This window comes from Emys orbicularis, chromosome 6, assembly GCF_028017835.1.
Source record: "Emys orbicularis isolate rEmyOrb1 chromosome 6, rEmyOrb1.hap1, whole genome shotgun sequence".
Lineage (NCBI taxonomy): Eukaryota > Metazoa > Chordata > Testudines > Emydidae > Emys > Emys orbicularis.
Genome location: NC_088688.1, coordinates 4635694 through 4656548, shown reverse-complemented (window position 1 = coordinate 4656548; position 20855 = coordinate 4635694). Strand labels below are relative to the sequence as shown.

The 20855-nt window shown below is 47.0% G+C and overlaps 1 protein-coding gene across 1 annotated transcript in view; it reads left to right on the top strand.

Moving 5' to 3' along the window:
- The window catches only part of DNAI1 (dynein axonemal intermediate chain 1), a 293696-nt gene that overhangs the window by 78630 nt on the left and 194211 nt on the right, over nucleotides 1-20855 (top strand). The window contains exon 13 of the mRNA XM_065406605.1: nucleotides 19216-19463. Within this exon, the coding sequence (XP_065262677.1) occupies nucleotides 19216-19463 (248 nt within the window). The remainder of the gene's footprint in view (nucleotides 1-19215; nucleotides 19464-20855) is intronic.

The following is a 20855-nucleotide window of genomic DNA, read 5'->3' as shown; positions in this document are numbered from 1 at the left end:
AACTAGATGATAAGAGTGTCAGAATCTTGCCTTTTTCTAAAATAACAAAGCCCATTTGAACAACGAGGAGTCCAGTGGCACCTTAAAGGCTAACAGATTTATTTGGGCATAAGCTTTTGCGGGTAAAAACCCCCTTCTTCAGATGCATGAAGTGAAAATTAGAGATGCAGGCATAAATATACTGACACATGAAGAGAAGGGAGTTACCTTACAAGTGGAGAACCAGTGTTGACAAGGTCAATTCAATCAGGGTGGATGTGGTCCATTCCCAATAATTGATGAGGAGGTGTCAATACCAAGAGAGGGGAAATTGCTTTTGTAGTGAGCCAGCCACTCCCAGTCCCTATTCAAGCCCAAATTAATGGTGATGAGTTTGCAAATGAATTGTAGCTCTGCAGTTTCTCTTTGGAGTCTGCTTTTGCAGTTTTTTGTTGAAGGATGGCTACTTTTAAATTTGTTATTGAATGTCCAGGGACAGTGAAGTGTTCTCCTATGGGCTTTTGTATGTTACCATTCCTGATGTTTGATTTGTGTCCATTTATTCTTTTATGTAGAGACTGTCCGGTTTGGCCGATGTACATGGCAGAGGGGCATTGCTGGCACATGATGGCATATATCACATTAGTAGATGTGCAGGTGAATGAGCCCCTGATGGTGTGGCGCATGTGGTTAGGTCCTCTGATGGTGTTGCTAGAGTAGATATGGGGACAGAGTAGGCAACGGGGTTTGTTACAGGGATTGATTCCTGGGTTAGTGTTTCTGTGGTGTAGTGTGTAGTTGCTGGTGAGTATTTGCTTCAGGTTGGGGGGCTGTCCGTAAGTGAGGACTGGCCTGCCTCCCAAGGTCTGTGAGAGTGAGGGATCATTTTCCAGGATAGGTTGTAGATCGTTGATGATGTGCTGGAGAGGTTTTAGCTGGGGGCTGTACGTGATGGCCAGTGGTGTTCTGTTATTTTCCTTGTTAGGCCTGTCCTGTAGTAGGTGACTTCTGGGTACCCATCTCGCTCTGTCAATCTGTTTCTTCATTTCCCCAGGTGGGTATTGTAGTTTTAAGAATGCTTGATAAAGATCTTGTAGGTGTTTGTCTCTGTCTGAGGGATTGGAGCAAATGCGGTTGTATCTTAGGGGTTGGCTGTAGACAGTGGATCGTGTGATGTAACCTGGATGGAAGCTAGAGGCATGTAGGTAAGTATAAAGTAGGCCTCCAGATCCCCGCAGAACTGTATCATGTGCGTGGGGGTGGTGGGGCAGAGAGTCCCCGAGATAGGACAGACTTTTCTGCTGGGCTAAGTGTGTGGTTGGATAGATTAACAATATTGTTGGGTGACTTGAGGGTACCACTGTTGTAGCCCCCTTTGGCATTTAGGAGATTAGATAGTTTACTGTCCTTTTTCCTCTGTAGAGAAGTAAAGTGTGCGTTGTAAATGGCTTGTCTCGTTTTTGTAAAGTCCAGCCACGAGGAAGTTTGTATGGAAGGTTGGTTTTGTTTGAGAATCTCCAGTTTTGAGAGCTCAAATGGAGCGCTTATGCCCAAATAAATCTGTTAGTCTTTAAGGTGCCACCGGACTCCTCGTTGTTTTTGTGGATACAGACTAACACGGCTACCACTCTGATACAAAGCCCATTTACTTACCATTCCCTGAGGTACAGCACCATTGAAAGGAATGTTGCATGTTTAGTAGATTAACATATATTTGCAATACTAGTCCTTATTTGTAATAGTTTTATCAATGAACGGGTGGCTTCACTTATTCTTCAGATATCATTCAACAGTATTCACACTTGTATGTAGTTTGTTAGAGAAACTTCATTACATGCTTGAGTGTAGATCCAGAAATATTATATCGCTAGAGAGGAGAGTGTTCTGTACCGGCTGGGAGAGTTCTCTGAAGTTACTGTGATCTGTGGGATACATACACACACTCAAAATATCAGGCAAGATAGGAAATAATATAAAAGGATCTTACCGTTGACATGGTGGGGCATATGTTGTATGCTTGAAAACTAAAATCTTTCTGTAAACAGAAAATTTGTTCTCCACATAGCATGTGCCAAAGAGCACACAACAGCAAGAATGTATCTGTAGATATGGCTAATACACCCTCAGAGAAATCTGTTTCAATAGATAAAGCTCCTTCTTTGCCTCTGGTGAGCTCATGGACTCATAGGCTTTACAGTCAGAAGGGACCATCGTGATCATCTTGTTTGACCTCCTGCATGTCACAGGCCACAGAATCTCACTCACTCAAGTATCAGAGGGGTAGCCGTGTTAGTCTGAATCTGTAAAAAGCAACAGAGGGTCCTGTGGCACCTTTAAGACTAACAGAAGTATTGGGAGCATAAGCTTTCGTGGGTAAGAACCTCACTTCTTCAGATGCAAGTGAAGAAGTGAGGTTCTTACCCACGAAAGCTTATGCTCCCAATACTTCTGTCACTCACTCACTGTTCCAGAACTTCACTCCTCTGATGGTTAGAAACCTTTGAAATTAGACAAACCTAAACTTGTTGATGGTCAGTTTATATCCATTTGTTCTTGTGCCAACATTGGCCCTGTTGAGGATTTTCGGGGACCCCCATATGCCTTACTTTGAATTATAACCTATTGCTAAAGCTAGCAACAGTAGGCCGTGGCAGGCCTGCTTAATATTAAAGGTATAAGCAAGATTTGTAATACGCTTGTGTGGCACAATGCAAAACCTGTATGGCTCAATTAAAAGGCCAACAGGAGAAAAAGGGGAACCAACGCCTACTGGTAGTTGGGTAACCTAACCTAAGATAGCAGTAGTTTAGCTATGGAAAAATTAATAAGGCAAAAGAGTCTTGTACAGTAAAACCGCAAGAGGGGGGCCGTGCCAGGGCCTCTAGCAATAACAGGAAAGACCCTAAATGGAATTGGGTCCAAGTCGCGGCCCCAGGAGGGCTCTGATTGGTTTGCTGATAAATATACCAAATAAGGCTGATAAGATTTGTAATGCTTCATTACGCGTTGCGGTTTTTACCTTTATAGGCTTGAAACTGTGTGATTTATGTAAGGCGGCTGACCCCCTTGCATGGGGATACGCCGACCTTCCCTTTATGCATAATTGTATTGTGTAACCTAATAAAGGTGCATCAGTGTGTCTGACCCAAAATCAACGGTGTGGTCAATTTTTCCACGACAATTTGGGGGCTCGTCCGGGATCCACAGATGACATCCCTGGATCGGAGGACCGCGGGCAGTTCTCTTCCAACCCCGGGGCCCATCTGAGAGGTAAGAGACCTTTTGAAATCTCTACTGCTAGGGGCCTGGGAGAGGACTGGTCCGTAGGCTCTGACTGGGGTAAGTCACAAGCTGGATCCAACCTTGGGACAAAGTCAGACACGCTCGACGCCTTTATTTGGGTTTGTGTCAGGAGGCTGAGTTAGGGTCTCAGCCTCCGAGAGGTTTGTGTCAGGAGGCTGAGTTAGGGTCTCAGCCTCCGAGAGGTTTGTGTCAGGAGGCTGAGTTAGGGTCTCAGCCTCCAAAAGGTTTATGTCAGGAGGCTGAGTTAGGGTCTCAGCCTCCGAGAGGTTCAGGAGGCTGAGTTACGGTCTCAGTCTCCGAGAGGTAAGGTGCCGGCCGCCCCCTCGGACCACGCTCCTTTGGTCCGCAGTAGCCTGATCGCCTATTAGAGCTGGGCGTTCGGGGTCCCGGAGCCGACCAGGTTGGGAGGGACAAGGGGCAGTTTCGCCCTGGCGGCTGTGCCAGGAAATGTGCCTGTGTGTGTGAGGCCGAGCGGCCTGTGTGTGTGTGTATAAGGCCAGGCGGCCGGAGTGCATTGGTCGTGGAAAGACGCCCCAGACCCCCTGCGAAGCAAGTGATTGCTCGTGACCGGGGGTATTCTGAAAGCAAGCTCCACGACCCGCTTGAAGAAAAATTGAAAAGCTTCCCCGACTGGCAGGCCTTGGTAAGTGGCTAACCAGTCAGGGTGCTTGTGTGTTCCCCATCCCGTTACCCTTACCCCTCCACTTCCCCATGGCCCAGTGACCGCTCTTGGAGCACCGCCTTGTAAAAGGCCACGGGGTCCCTTTTGTTCCTCCCGGAGCAATAAGCTCCCTTCCCTACCTCGGAGAGGAGGGAAGCCCCAGAAAACCGTACCGTCGGCTCAAAAGCTACTGCAGCACCGTTGGCTTGAAGGCTGGTGCCCAGGGCTGGAAAGGGACGTACGGGGACCACGGGTTGTCCAGTCAGCCCGCCCCCCTTGTCCGCTTTCCTGTAGGTTCACCAGAGAAAAAATGCCTGGGAACCTGCTCCCTTGTGTTCCTGCCATGAAACAAGGGCAGGCCTGAAGATGGGCCATTAGTGTAGAACTGTGGTAACCCCCGAGTTAGCATCCTGGTGTGATTGGCTTAAGTAAAAGTAAGCTGTGAAAAGAATGGGGGCCAAAGGATCAAAAATCCTGCCGGTCCCACCCAAAGGCACGCCTGCTGCTTATATGTACGTACATTATAAATCGTCGACGTGTAAATATTTAAATAAGTGGAACTGGTACACTAGAGATAATCCGCAGCTGCAGTTTCCCCTGGAGGGTAGCTTTGATCTTGACAGGATGGTGCACCTTAGAGGAGCCCTTCTTGCCAACACGGTGCCCCAGGGTCAGTTTGATGCGTATTTTATGTGGTACAATAAGATGGGAAAGGATTTGCTGTGTAAACTGAATTGTACAATTTTTTGCTCCCCAGACGGGGTGTTTTTAAAGGTGCCCGATCCTGCACAGAATACAGTTTTAGCCCTGCTGCAGAAAGAGCAGGCTCCGATGGGGGACACCCAGTCCAGCCCTTCCTTGTTGCAACAGGAATTGCTGGCAAAGGTCTCACCCACGTTATGGGCAAAACATGCCAACCAGGTTGGGCGCATTGGTTCCGCCCAACCGGTTAAAATCCGTGTAAACCCAGCGAAGCCCCTCCCCAGGATCCGCCAATATCCATTATCCAGACAGGCGGAGGAGGGTATTCGCCCGGTAATGCCCAGGGTTTATAATTGGTCCCCAATTTCTTAACTCATGACGTATTGTTTGTACCCTGTTTGTGGTTTAATGGAATAAAAGAAGCTGGTGAGCTGTTGCTGATGTGTTGGTCTCCGGACCACACCCCAGTGCGTACTGGTTTGTATGTCAATAAACTGGCCTCAGGCTATAAGTCTGTGAACTAAAATGACTGCGTGGGGTCCCACCGGACCGGAGGACCGTGGACCGCTTCCACACCGATCCCAGGCGCCAGGTAAGAAACCCTTGTCTCTATTTGGGCTTCGGTGGGGAGCTGCCCATAGGCTCTGGGTTCAGGTAAGGGCGCGCTGTGATCCGAACCTTTTGAGGTAAGACTCATTTGCCTGACGCCTGTTCGTTTTGTGTGTGTCTGTTCTGTAACTTGTCTGTTTAAATTCTTGCATCATGCTGCGCTCTCTTAGGCTATAAGCTAGGGGGGAGGGCGTAGGGATTGTCTGTTTTGTGGTGTGTACACGAGGTCTTAAACCCAACGGTTTCTTTGGAACAGCCTCGGTGAAATTACTGGGACATCCGTCTGGCAGTTAAACACTTTTAGAGTGCCAGCCCAGAATAAAAACAAGTTTCGGATGGCAGGAGATTATTCAGGCAAAAACAGAGGCTGAATAGGCTGGGTGATCTCTCTGGGACATAAAGGAAACCACCACTGACTCAAGAACTAAGTGGCCCAAGGACTAAAGGTAAACAACTGAAAGGGTTTCTAATCTTAATAAGAACAAGAAGTACGCCAAACTCCTATGCTTTGCCTTTTTAAGCTTTCTATATTGTTGCTTGCTTAGCTTTGTGGCCATATCCCTCTGGGCAGTGGTTATCTCAAAGGGAGGTGAGGGACCGGCTGCAGGAGCACCCCGGGAAAGTGGACCCCATAGTGAGTAGGGGCGGAATCCACTGCCTGGACTTCAACAGGAGTAGGGGCGTAATCCAGGAAGACCCGGTGCAGCCGAAGGGGCCGGAGTAGCTCCCACTAGCAATAGGCTGGTGGACCACACTAGCAATAGGCTGTGTGAACTAATGAGACCTGCGGCCCGGGGATTAACAGGACTCCCACTAGCAATAGGCTGGGGGCTGGAAAAGACTGTTATAGCAAAGATCCCAGTTTAAGTGTGGTGTGATTGTAGGTCGTAAGGTGGTTCCGGGACCTGCTACGGGCGGGGTAAGGGACCGTGAAGTGAAGTAGCGGAGACCCCCGTTTTGTGTAAAGTAAAGTAGTAGGTCCCCACCCTTTTCTACCCATTTAAGTGACAATTGTGTCCCTTCTCGCTCGGAGAGCGGGAAGGCCCCGGGAAACCGTCCAAGTACTCCTAGGCAGTGGTGCAACCCATCCCGTTCTCTTAAAGACGGGCCGGTGCTCCCTGCTGGGGGAGAAGTGTACGGAGACCACCTCCTTGCTCGGAAAGCGGGGGGGGCCCCTAAGGAATCCGTCCTAGTACTCCTAGGTAGTAAAGTATCCCATCCCGTTCTCTTGAAGGCGGGCCGGTGCTCTCTACTGGGGGAGAAAAGTACGGTGACCGAAGCTTTCCAAATTTTTCGTGTGATTGACCTACGACCGAAAACCCTTCCCCGAATCTTATCTTCCTCTGGAGCAAGAACTCGCGTGTGAGTTGGATCACTGTGGAGTGAGCTCCCTCCCCTTGCTGTGTGTGAAGGGGAGCCCCTGGAAATCGTTTGCCAAAACCTGGGGCAATTGGGCATCCTACCCCGTTCCTCTCAAGGGCGGATTGGTAACTCATTGCCGGACAGGGTGCATGCGAGAACCTTCCTTATAAATCCTCCCCAGTGGTGTAAATGTTGAAAGGGGTGAGGCTACACCCAGGTTTAAAAAGAAGCATAGGGAAAGGATTGCTCTCCCCCCGGAAGAGAGAGCAAAGCTTATTGCAGTGTTTTAATTTGTGTAATATAAATTTTAGTGTTGTTTAATTATTTTTTAAGCATAATAGCAAGTGTTTTAGTGTAATTGTGTTGTTTAACCACTCTTTAAGTATAATAATAATTGTTTTGTTAAATAATTGGTCCTCTTCTACAAGGAGAGTTGGTAAAAACAGCCCACCCTCCTTGCTGAATTAATAGTAAAACAGTGCCTGTGCCCATAAAAAAAAAAAGGATTGGGCCCAAGCGGGCAGACAACCGCAGTTTAAGGAAGTCAGAAGAGGGGGGGGTTGAGGGGTTAACTCTGTAGTTGCTGGTGAAAATTAAGTAATTGCAGAGTTGGCTTCTTGCTTTCTTTCTTTTATAATAGTAATTGCTTAAATAATAATGTAACGTAAAGTCTATATAATTTTGTAAAAACATAATAAGTCAAAATAATGTAACTGAAATAGTTTTAAAAAAAAATATGGTAATAAGTAAATATAACGTAACTGGGATATGCTTTATGCAAAAGGTCTCTTGTAAAGTATCATTACAGAGCTTATAATCTACTAAGTATAGTCATCTGATTTGTACCACTCTTGTATCTAAAACTGAAAATATAAAATGTATCTCTCTATCAGTGTTATAAAGGGCAAACAATTTATGAGTTTGCCCTGCATGGGCTTGTGCAGGGTAAAACGGATTTATTTGGGTTTAGACCCCATTGGGATTTGGGCATCTGAGTGCTAGAGACAAGCACACTATTGTAAGCTATTTTCAGGTAGACTTGCAGCTTTGGGACAAGTGATTCAGCGGGGTCTGTGTTAAAACAAACTGGAGTGTCTGGCTCAGCAAGACAGGGTGCTGGAGTCCTAAGCTGGCAGGGAAAGCAGGAGCAGAAGTAGTCTTGGTACATTGGGTGGCAGCTCCCAAGTGGGTTTCTGTAATCCAACCCGTCACAAATGGCATAAGCGGTAAAACTATGAATAAATGTTAAAAAAAAAATTCTTAGTTTCTTTGCAGCCATTCCTTTGAAAGTGTCTGTAAGTAATCCAGGCAGAAGGTTATTAAAGTAAAATCATTTAACTATAAAAAAAAGTTAGTTAAATTTGTTAAAAAACACTCCTGGTGTGTATAATTATTGTTTATAAGTTTAAAATAAGTTAATGTTGTTTTAAAGTTATAAAACCAAGGGAAATATTTTTGCCAAACAAAATAAACTAGTGTTGTTTAGTTTTGGTATTTAGCATTTAATCCTTAAAGTAATTTAGTGCTTTGCAAAGTTTAAATTGTTTTAAAATAAAAAAATTTTAAATCTGTTTTAAATATTTAAATTAATTTGTTCAAATGTTTAAAAGTTATAATTATAAGTGTGTGTTAGTTTTGGTAGTGTATTTTTTTGTGAAAGGGGGCAAATGCAAAATCTTAAATGAAGGTTTTACAACAGTTTTGCATTGGTAAAATATGTCATGCGGGGGCTGTTGTGGAGCTTTTGCTTAAGAATTTTGTATCACAATCTGGCATATCTAAACTAATTATAAAAAAGCTATGTGCAGCTTCACAGATCCAGTATGTGTGCAGCTTCACAGATCCAATATGGCCAAATACCCTTTAAAGGCCACTCCCAATCAAGGGACCAAATTCAGCCCTCATGAAAATTTTTACCAGGGCACCCAATGCAACTACCAACAGTGCCCTGCTGGCTTAGCTCAAATAAACAGTCATTCAATAAATTACACAATAGTCAGGCACTAACGAAATGTAAGGTTTTTTATATACAGCAGTCCTGCCACTCACGGAAACCAAAAACTGGGTCTGCATAGGGGTCCATCAGCAAAGAACTGCCCTGGCCCCATGCTAAGGAACTCTTGTCCGCTGACAAATCCATTAAGCCTTCGGACCTTGCTAAGAAAACAGCTTCTCCACCTGAGGCCATAATAAAGCCTCCAACCAAGCAAGGTGATTGTGCTGGTAACCCCTCCCTTGCAGCCTCATTGCCGGACAGCTAAGTGAACTGAGACTACGAAATCTTGAAAAATAGCTTGCGGAAGCTAGCCAAAACTACCTAAAAATGAAACTTTTAATATTTTTCAGCCTCTCCTCCTCAACGAACTTGGGGTGGGGAGGAGAAAAAAAAGTAATTTTTTGTGTTGTTTTTGTGTTTTTCTAAATCTTGGCCAATCAGTAGCCTTCGATTTGGCCTGTGTCGTATTGCAGTGTATTCTGGCTCTATATGGTTGCCCATTGTTGTAGTCCCCGCTCCCCAGCTACTCCCCCTTGTATCTTCTCCAATTCCCATACAAATCTGTCTGGCCATAGCCTCAGGAAAAATTCAAGCCTCGGAACAACGAAAGTGGTATAGCACATCCTACCGATGGAATTGTTGTTTACAGTGGTAAATTGTGCTAAATGCTATTATAAAAACCACCACTTTCTCATTTCCCCCTCTGCTTTCCAAATAACTACCTAGTACCCTGATTGTTTTCAAAAAGCGGCCATTCAACTGGCCCAGCTTGTGCAGTGAGAAAGTTTTTATCAAAAAAAAAGAGGTTTGGTGGAAGGAGCTTTGCATGGCCTAACTAAAGTAGCCGCTATTTGAACAATAAATAAAACATCTGTTGTATGTACCTTCCAAGCTTCGGAACCGGTAAATGGCACCTGGGCTCCAGTGCACTTACTTGTGCCAAAACCCTGGGCGAATTGTCTATGGGACTGGGTTATCCACCGGCAGGTATGGGAAGTTAAACCACCCCATGAACCTAGCCATTTCATCACCACTCCCTATGATTTCGCTGCTCATCATATCTGGGTGGGTATCGGAACCTTGTGGTCATTATGGCCCTTGGAACCCCCACAGCTATTTTGCCTCCGCAAATTGCATCCTGGAAAAATAATCAATGTATTAAATATGGCCTGTTAAAAAAAAAAAGCAATTAAAAAGGACCCAAAGGAAAATTATTGTTTAGCAAAAAAAATAAGTGTGCCCTGCCATCTCAGCCCCAAATCCCCATTCCATACAGTCTTAACTTAACCACTGCACAAGGCAGCCGTTTATTACCTGGCCTGGTATGCCCCAAATCTATGTGTCCCTCAACCCAGCCATCCCTCTTACTAAAGAATTGGCTCAGCTTGTACCCAGCCTTTCCACTTCTATAGTTGTAAAAATTTTGCTTGGTATTATTTTAGCTGCTTATTGTAAATTGTTAATTGCCTTATTGTGCTGCTTATGTAAAGTTTGTCTCATATCCCAGCCTCAGCCACAACCACCCCTCAGGGCCCTGTTCTTTTCCACTAATGTTAATAATCTTTCAGACCCAACTGTTAACCACCTTAGTATAAACTTGTGTGCTAAGTATTGCCCAATGACCTCCATTCTAAATAAAAATAGTAATGCCTACCTGAAGACCCTGAAACATCTTCCCTAGAAATCTGCCATACTGAGGACTTTCGTGAGTAATGGGGTAGGCCTAAAAGCCTGAACCAAAAATCAGTTTGTAAGGCTATGCAAAAGTACCAACAGAAAAAAAAATAACCCCCCAGCAGTACTGGTAAAATATGTTCATGGCTAATAAAATATAATAATCGCTTGTGTGAAGCAATAGGTAATTTAGCTAAATGCAAACAGACTCATGCAATTTCTCCTTTGCATAATCTATGACCTATTTCGTAACTCCAGCTATCTGCAAACTAGCCCCCCCCTTAAGCCTTTGTTAAAATCCCCCGGAAAATGACATAGTCCAAGTCTTAAGAAATGTACCAAAACTAGGGCCGAGTACCACCCCTGCGGAAACCACCAAGCGCCCTTCTACCCAAACAAACACCCACTCCTCGAAAATTAGGTCAAAGGGTAAGGAGGGGGGTGAAAGGACTGACCCCAACCCCAACACCCTAGCTCGTGATATACATGGGTTTCTGTTCTGGGGGCTCATCGGTGGTGGGCTGTTGTTGGGCACCTGTGTATGCTATTGTTGCTGCACACGTTGCCATCCCCGACCTGCAGTATTGTCCTTCCTTCCACCACGCCCTCACCCCTTGCCCCTCGCCCCTTTGCGGACTTCTGTGTTGGAACCAGAAAATCCAGTATATGACTCACTGGAAATACCCTACTGTGACAAATATAAAACGCCCCTGGAAAAAAAAAACCCTAAGGTCCAAGCTTTAATAAACATTTATATTAAAAAAGTTAATGCTGTTAAATTAGCATCAAGAGGAGGGAGTTGTTGAGGATTTTCGGGGACCCCCATATGCCTTACTCTGAATTATAACCTATTGCTAAAGCTAGCAACAGTAGGCCGTGGCAGGCCTGCTTAATATTAAAGGTATAAGCAAGATTTGTAATACGCTTGTGTGGCACAATGCAAAACCTGTATGGCTCAATCAAAAGGCCAACAGGAGAAAAAGGGGAACCAACGCCTACTGGTAGTTGGGTAACCTAACCTAAGATAGCAGTAGTTTAGCTATGGAAAAATTAATAAGGCAAAAGAGTCTTGTACAGTAAAACCGCAAGAGGGGGGCCGTGCCAGGGCCTCTAGCAATAACAGGAAAGACCCTAAATGGAATTGGGTCCAAGTCGCGGCCCCAGGAGGGCTCTGATTGGTTTGCTGATAAATATACCAAATAAGGCTGATAAGATTTGTAATGCTTCATTACGCGTTGCGGTTTTTACCTTTATAGGCTTGAAACTGTGTGATTTATGTAAGGCGGCTGACCCCCTTGCATGGGGATACGCCGACCTTCCCTTTATGCATAATTGTATTGTGTAACCTAATAAAGGTGCATCAGTGTGTCTAACCCAAAATCAACGGTGTGGTCAATTTTTCCACGACAGCCCTTAACTTAAATAACTCTGCTCCCTCCCTGGGTATGTCTACACTACGAAATTAGGTCGAATTTATAGAAGCCGGTTTTATAGAAATCGGTTGTATACAGCCGATTGTGTGTGTCCCCACATAAAATGCTCTAAGTGCTCTAGTCGGCGGACCGCGTCCACCGTACCGAGGCTAGCGTCGACTTCCGGAGCATTGCACTATGGGTAGCTATCCCACAGTTCCCGCAGTCTCTGCCGCCCATTGGAATTCTGGGTTGAGATCCCAATGCCCGAATGATGCAAAACAGTGTCGCGGGGGGTTCTGGGTACATGTCGTCAGGCCCCTCCCCCTCAGTCAGAGCAACGGCAGACAATAGATTCGCGCCTTTTTACCTGGGTTACCTGTGCAGACAACATACCACGGCAAGCATGGAGCCCGCTCAGCTCAGCTCACCGTCACCATATGTCATCTGGGTGCCGGCAGACGTGGGACTGCATTGCTACACAGCAGCAGCAGCTAACTGCCTTTTGGCGGTAGACGGTGCAGCATGACTGGTAGCCTTCATCGGCGATCTGGGTGCTGGCAGCCATAGGGCTGCATTGCACCAGCCCCTTGCCTTTTGGTAAAAGATGGTATATTATGACTGGTATCCGTCATCATCGTACTGCAGTGGCTGTCAATCATGGGCACCTGGGCAGACATGCTCAGTCCTATCGAACTGTCTTGATGATGATGGCTATCAGTCATAGTATGCTATTTTCTGCCAAGCGCCCAGTATTTTCTGCTAAGCACCCAGAAGAGGCCGAGGGCGATCTGGGTGCTGGCAGACGTGGGGCTGGCAGACGTGGGGCTGCATTGCTACACAGCAGCAGCCCCTTGCCTTTTGGTAGAAGATGGTATATTACGCCGTCGTCATCGTACTGCAGTGGCTGTCAATCATGGGCACCTGGGCAGACATGCTCAGTCCTATCGAACTGTCTTGATGATGATGGCTATCAGACGTAGTATGCTATTTTCTGCCAAGCGCCCAGTATTTTCTGCCAAGCACCCAGAAGATGCCGAGGGCTATCAGTCATGCTGCACCGTCGTCTTAAGATGTAAAAAATAGATTTGTTCTGTATTCATTAGCTTCCCCCTCCCACCGTGAAATCAATGGCCTGCTAAACCCAGGGTTTTGAGTTCAATCTTTGGGGGGGGGCATTCTGTGTGACAGTTGTTTGTGTTTCTCCCTGATGCACAGCCACCTTTGTTATTTTAATTCCCTGTACCTGTACGCCATGTCGTCACTCGCCGCTCCCTCTCTCCCTCCCTCCCTCCCTCCTTTCCCTGGTCCGTCAGATACTAGTTTCGCGCCTTTTTTCAGACCAGGCGCCATAGCTAGCACTGGGATCATGGAGCCCGCTCAGATCACCGTGGCAATTATGAGCACTATGAACACCACGCGCATTGTCTTGGAGTATATGCAGAGCCAGGACATGCCAAAGCAAAACCAGGACCAGCCGAGGAGGCGATTGCAGCGCGGCGACGAGAGTGATGAGGAAATTGACATGGACATAGACCTCTCACAAGGCACAGGCCCCAGCAATGTGGAAATCATGGTGTACCTGGGGCAGGTTGATGCCGTGGAACGCCGATTCTGGGCCCGGGAAACAAGCACAGACTGGTGGGACCGCATCGTGCTGCAGGTGTGGGACGATTCCCAGTGGCTGCGAAACTTTTGCATGCGTAAGGGCACTTTCATGGAACTTTGTGACTTGCTTTCCCCTGCCCTGAAGCGCCAGAATACCAGGATGAGAGCAGCCCTCACAGTTGAGAAGCGAGTGGCGATAGCCCTGTGGAAGCTTGCAACGCCAGACAGCTACCGGTCAGTCGGGAATCAATTTGGAGTGGGCAAATCTACTGTGGGGGCTGCTGTGATCCAAGTTGCCAGGGCAATGAAAGACCTGGTGATATCAAGGGTAGTGACTCTGGGAAACGTGCAGGCCATAGTGGATGGCTTTGCTGCAATGGGATTCCCAAACTGTGGTGGGGCCATAGACGGAACCCATATCCCTATCTTGGCACCGGAGCACCAAGCCACCGAGTACATAAACCGCAAGGGGTACTTTTCAATGCTGCTGCAAGCCCTGGTGGATCACAAGGGACGTTTCACCAACATCAACGTGGGATGGCCGGGAAAGGTACATGATGCTCGCGTCTTCAGGCACTCTGCTCTGTTTCGAAAGCTGGAGGAAGGGACTTTCTTCCCGGACCAGAAAATAACCGTTGGGGATGTTGAAATGCCTATCGTGATCCTTGGGGACCCAGCCTACCCCTTAATGCCATGGCTCATGAAGCCGTACACAGGCAGCCTGGACAGGAGTCAGGACCTGTTCAACTACAGGCTGAGCAAGTGCCGAATGGTGGTGGAATGTGCATTTGGACGTTTAAAAGCGCGCTGGCGCAGCTTACTGACTCGCTCAGACCTTAGCAAAAAGAATATCCCCATTGTTATTGCTGCTTGTTGTGCGCTCCACAATATCTGTGAGAGTAAGGGGGAGACATTTATGGCGGGGTGGGAGGTTGAGGCAAATCGCCTGGCCGCTGATTACGCGCAGCCAGACACCAGGGCGGTTAGAGGAGCACAGCAGGGCGCGGTGCGCATCAGAGAAGCTTTGAAAACGAGTTTTGTGACTGGCCAGGCTACGGTGTGAAACTTCTGTTTGTTTCTCCTTGATGAACAATCCGCCCCCCCCCCACACACCCGGTTCACTCTACTTCCCTGTAAGCCAACCACCCCACCCTGCCCTCCCCCCTTCGAGCACCGCTTGCAGAGGCAATAAAGTCATTGTTACTTCACATTCATGCATTCTTTTTTAATTCATCACACAACTAGGGGGATAATTGCCAAGGTAGCCCGGGATGGGTGGGGGAGGAGGGAAGGAAAAGGACACACTGCAGTTTAAAACTTTAACTCTTATTGAAGGCCAGCCTTCTGATGCTAGGACAATCATCTGGGGTGGAGTGACTGGGTGGCCGGAGACCCCCCCCCCCGTGTTCTTGGGCGTCTGGGTGAGGAGGCTATGGAACTTGGGGAGGAGGGCTGTTGGTTACACAGGGGCTGTAGCGGCGGTCTCTGCTCCTGCTGCCTTTCCTGCAGCTCAACCATACGCTGGAGCATATCAGTTTGATGCTCCAGCAGCCGGAGCATCGACTCTTGCCTTCTGTCTGCAAGCTGACGCCACCTATCATCTTCAGCCCGCAACTTGCTCTGTTCATCCCGCGATTCAGCACGCCACCTCTCCTCTCGTTCATATTGTGCTTTTCTGTAATCAGTCATTGACTGCCTCCACGCATTCTGCTGTGCTCTGTCAGCGTGGGAGGACATCTGGAGCTCTGTGAACATGTCATCCCGCGTCCTCCTTTTTCTCTTTCTAATCTTCACTAGCCTCTGTGAAGGAGAAACATTTGCAGCTGGTGGAGGAGAAGGGAGAGGTGGTTAAAAAAGACACATTTTAGAGAACAATGGGTACACTCTTTCACGTTAAATTTTGCTGTTCACATTACACAGCACATGTGCTTTCGTTACAAGGTCGCATTTTTCCTCTTATATTGAGGGCCTGCCGGTTTGGTGTGAGAGATCACTCACGCAGTGCCAGGCCACAGATTTCGGCTTGCAGGCAGCCATGGTAAGACACAGTCTTTTGGCTTTTTTAACCTTCTTAACATGTGGGAATGGTTTCAAACAGTAGCGCTCTCATTTCCCATACCAAGCACCTGTTGGGTTGGCCATTTGAAATGGGTTTGCAATGTAAAAGGAGGGGCTGCGGTTTCAGGTTTAACATGCAGCACAAACCCAACTAACTCCCCTCCCCCCCACACCCAATTCTCTGGGATGATCACTTCACCCCTCCCCCCCACCGCGTGGCTAACAGCGGGGAATATTTCTGTTCAGCAGAGCAGGAACGGGCACCTCTGAATATCCCCTTAATAAAATCGCCCCATTTCAACCAGGTGACCGTGAATGATATCACTCTCCTGAGGATAACAAAGAGCGATAAGGAATGGATGTTGTCTGCATGCCAGCAAACACCGGGACCATACGCTGCCATGCTTTGTTATGCAATGATTCCAGACTACGTGCTACTGGCCTGGCGTGGTAAAGTGTCCTACCATGGCGGACGGGATAAGGCAGCCCTCCCCAGAAACCTTTTGCAAAGGCTTTGGGAGTACATCCAGGAGAGTTTTCTGGAGATGTCCCTGGAGGATTTCCGCTCCATCCCCATACACGTTAACAGACTTTTCCAGTAGCTGTACTGGCCGCGATTGCCAGGGCAAATTAATCATTAATCATTAAACACGCTTGCTTTTAAACCATGTGTAATATTTAGAAAGGTACACTCACCAGAGGTCCCCTGTGTGCCCTCAGGGGATGGGAGCACGCCTTGGGTGAGTTCGGGGGTTACTGGTTCCAGGTCCAGGGTGATAAACATATCCTGGCTGTTGGGGAAACCGGTTTCTCCGCTTCCTTGCTGCTGTGAGCTATCTACATTATCTCCATCCTCATCTTCCTCGTACCCCGAACCCGCTTCCCTGTGTGTTTCTCCAGTGAGGGAGTCATAGCACACGGTTGGGGTAGTGGTGGCTGCACCCCCTAGAATGGCATGCAGCTCCGCGTAGAAGCGGCATGTTTGCGGCTCTGCCCCGGACCTTCCGTTTGCTTCTCTGGCTTTGTGGTAGGCTTGCCATAGCTCCTTAATTTTCACGTGGCACTGCTGTGCGTCCCTGTTATGGCCTCTGTCCTTCATGGCCTTGGAGACCTTTTCTAATATTTTGCCATTTCGTTTACTGCTTCGGAGTTCAGCTAGCACTGATTCATCTCCCCATATGGCGAGCAGATCCCGTACCTCCTGTTCTGTCCATGCTGGAGCTCTTTTGCGATCCTGGGACTCCATCACGGTTACCTGTGCTGATGAGCTCTGCGTGGTCACCTGTGCTCTCCACGCTGAGCAAACAGGAAATGAAATTCAAACGTTCGCGGGGCTTTTCCTGTCTACCTGGCCAGTGCATCTGAGTTGAGAGTGCTGTCCAGAGCGGTCACAATGAAGCACTGTGGGATAGCTCCCGGAGGCCAATAACGTCGAATTCCGTCCACACTACCCCAATTCCGACCCCCTAAGGCCGATTTTATCGCTAATCCCCTCGTCGGAGGTGGAGTAAAGAAAACGGTTTAAAGGGACTTTTAAGTCGAAAGAAAGGGCTTCGTCGTGTGAACGTGTCCAGGCTTAATTCGAATTAACGCTGCTAAAGTCGACCTAAACACGTAGTGTAGACCAGGCCCCTGCTATTTATCCCTCTGATGTATTAATACAGAGCAATCATATCTCCCCTCAGCCCTTGTTTTGTTAGGCTAAACAAGCCAAACTCCTTAAGTCTCCTCTCATAAGGTATGTTCTCCATTCTTCTGATCATCCTACTAGCTCTTCTCTGCATCTGTTCCAGTTTGAATTCATCCCTTCTTAAAAATGGGAGACCAGAATGAGCTTATCTGTAGCAACACCTTTTCTACTCCCATTGAGCATGGGAAATTTTCTCTTAAATGAACGAAAACTGAGAACTGCAGGAGACAACCTGGTGATGGGGGAAGGGGCAAAGAAGAGGCCAAAAGCTAATAAAGAGAAGGAAATGGACATTTCAAGAGAGCAGAGATAACATCAGACCACACAATGGAGAGGAGAAACTAGGTAGGAAGGGAAACAGTAGTTTTAGAGGCAAGAGAAGTTGCAATTACAAAACACAGATGTTGGGTTAAACAAACAAATGGGAAATAAAGCAGCAGTAACTTGGGCATTACATTTATATTTTAACGAATTAGGTGCTATATGCTATAGATGGTTTATTAAATGTTTTCCCATGCAGGGAATAAAGGAGATGATATAGTTCCTCTTTTCTATAGAGGTTAAAAGTGCATCCATCCTGAGCTCGGCAAGGTTAATAAAATCCATATACATTGAACGACTGTCAGAAGGCTCAGACTCATTCTCCCAGACACTCAACCCTCCCTCTGAGAACAAAGCAGAGGAAACACAGGCCTTTCATCATGACCAACTCCAGGCTCTGGAGAACCAAAGGGGGAAGTGCCTCCAGAGCTGAGGACCCCTCAGTAAGAATGGCAGGCCCCCTTAAAATACCTTTATGATCTATATCCCTCTTCTACCCTGGTTCTGAGTTTATTTCTAGGATGATGATTGCCACTGTACCGTGTACATCAGTGATTAAGGAACTTGGAAGGAAGGAGGCTTGTGCTCACTGTGACGGGTTGGATCCCCCTTCTGGGATGCCACCTGATGTACTGGGATTTCACTGAGCCTGCCTGCTCCACTAGCCTGGCTTCCCTCTCCCGGTTTTGCTGAATTAGGCTCTCCGGCCTCGGGCAGCGCACACACACAGGTAGGGACGCACCAGCTGTAGAGTCTCACAGAGACTGCAAACAGCTCTCTATGAGAAGACTCAGCTAGGAAATCACCCAGCACTCAAATGCAGCTTCCCTCTGGAAGGTACACCTGACAACACCCAAGATAGTATTGTCTTGCACTGTAGAGAAATCTGTACAACGTAAGCTCATAACTTTGTCTCCTCTCAATGTGGAGGAAGATATGCACAACTTGTCCCCCCAGTTAGAAATTGCACAAACTGGGTTTAATAATAAACAAAACAAGTTTATTAACTATAAAAGGCAGATTTTAAGTAATTATAAGGGATAGCAAACAGAACAAAGCAGATTACCAAGCAAATACAACAAAACATGCATACTAAGCTTAAGATCTTAAAGAGACTGGTTTCGATAAATAATTTCTCACCCTAAATGTTGTTTTAGGCAAGTTGCAGAGTTTCTGTAGCTTAGAGTGCCAGTTATTTCTCTTTACAGACTAGACTCTTGTCTTAGTCTGGACTCAGCCTTTGCCTTTCCCACCACTCAGTTCCTTTGTCTCTGCAGGTACTTTCAGCAGACTTTCTTCTTGGGGAGGAAGGCAATGGAGACGAGTCCTGTTTGCCTTACTCCCCAGCCTTAAATAAGATTTACATAAGGCGGGAATCTTTTGTTTCCCAGTCTTGACCTCCCCCTCCTTTTAGTGGAAAATTACTAGAAGTTCAAGATGGTATTTAGTACCAGGTGACAGGACCACCTGACCTAGTATTGTCACAGCTACGTCCCAGGATGCCTCTCAGGAAGGAGAGAGATTAGTATCTTCAAAGTCTTATTGTTTATTGCTAATGGCCCATCAAGGCTGATGGACTGTTGTCTGGTGGGTGTCTCCCACACACAGTTGTAATTGTGACATATTCAATATTCCTAACTGTAGATACAGAAATGATACATGCCTACAAATTGGATAATCACATTCAGTAAAATATAACCTTTCCGATGATACCTTTCAAGCCCCATCTTGCATAAAATAGATCTCAGTTATGCCATATCCATATCATAAGCATATTTCCATAAAGAATATGGGCTGTAACGTCACACTCACATCATGATGTGGATCTTCCTTTCTCTAGATGACTTCATGAAGCAGAGCCGGGGCATGCTCCTTCTGTACACCATGAAGAACCCCTCCTTCCCCGAGTACATCTTCAACAGCGAGAGCGGCATCATGTGCCTCGACATCCACAATGACCATCCCTATCTTCTTGTCGTGGGCTTCTACGATGGCAACGTGGCCATCTACAACCTGAAAAAGTCGCACTCGCAGCCAGGCTACAAGAGCTCTGCCAAGTCAGGGAAGCACACAGACCCCGTGTGGCAGGTGGGTGCCCCAGCAGGGGTTGTTCATTTCCTTTTACCTACAGCGCTGGTCAGTTAGATCGAGTTCAAACAGCACAGTGACAGGCCTGGGATGGAGGGTTGTATGCTTTGGCCCTGTCTGCGTGGTAATACTAGCTACTGATTGGTAACTTTCGGGGAGCGTCATAAATCCTATGGCAATGTACAGAAGTCCATAGGAATTGGAGGAAATAATGAGCCAGAGTAGGCACCAAAACTTTGATCAAATAATTACTTTTCTTTCACTTTATTTGAGATTAGGGACCGACTTCTCTTACTGGGATCAGCCAATCTCCTGTGTATATTATCAATGTCACGCTGACATCCTGCATGTAAGGCTATTTGTCTTCTAAAGGTAAAGGCAAAGGACCGGATTCTGGCAGGCACCAGGAAGTGGGCAGGATGTACAGAGTGATTAATCAACAGTGAGTGACAGTTGTATTCTGGCAAGATCAGCCCAGTGATAGCCCATTGTGCAATTGATCTCACTGAGACCAGCAATACACTGCACTGGGGCTGAACATAAAGGTTTTTGCTGGGTCATTGATCATGACAAGCAGGCCACGCCCTCTCATTTTAGGCAATGCCCCATAACAATGGGTGATGTTTTATTGGGGCCAAGCTGTGTGTGGTTGATCCTATGCTAGAATTTGCTGGCTCTGAGTCTTCTGGCATGTACCAGACAGAATTTAACCCACAGTAATGGTTACATGTTGTTAACAGCTTCCGTTGAATGAAGTCCAAGAAGCGAGGGACCTGATTGCAGGGTATTCCCAAAGAGCATGGTTTTCCTGTACAGCAAGTGACATTTATGTATTATTATTGGGTATTATTTCAGTTCATGCATCATACAGAAAGTCTGGAATTTTAAAGTCACTTAAAAATGTTCCTGCAGCAAATGTATTTAGTGATCTCTGGACAAGTTTATATGGGGCCCTTTGCCATTGACACTTGGCAACGCATTGCACCTAGTCCACACAGAGTGGGAGAACATTCCCCACCCCATCTCCTTCCTGCTGCTATTGGAACTCGCTGGTTACCACAACAACAATTGAGCCAAAGTAAAATAATACGCTTCTCAGAATGATTGACAGGAATAGGATCCCTCCCGATGAAGGCTTCCTATAAAGGGCTGAGAGAGCTCAGTTGGAGGAGAGCTACAGGAAGCAAGCTGGCTCCTGTGCTGGGCCCTGGAGCAGTGAGGAAGAGGCAGGGAAAAGGCATCTGGGCCCCCGCTGCCTGCTTTGGTTAGAGGAATAACTTTGTTACACCACGAGTTTTGTATTTGACGACTAAAAGTGTGCTCTGAAGGAAGGGTCTGTATAGACTTTTGGGCCTGGACTAACCTTCCTGGGCCGGGGAGACACGCCAGCAG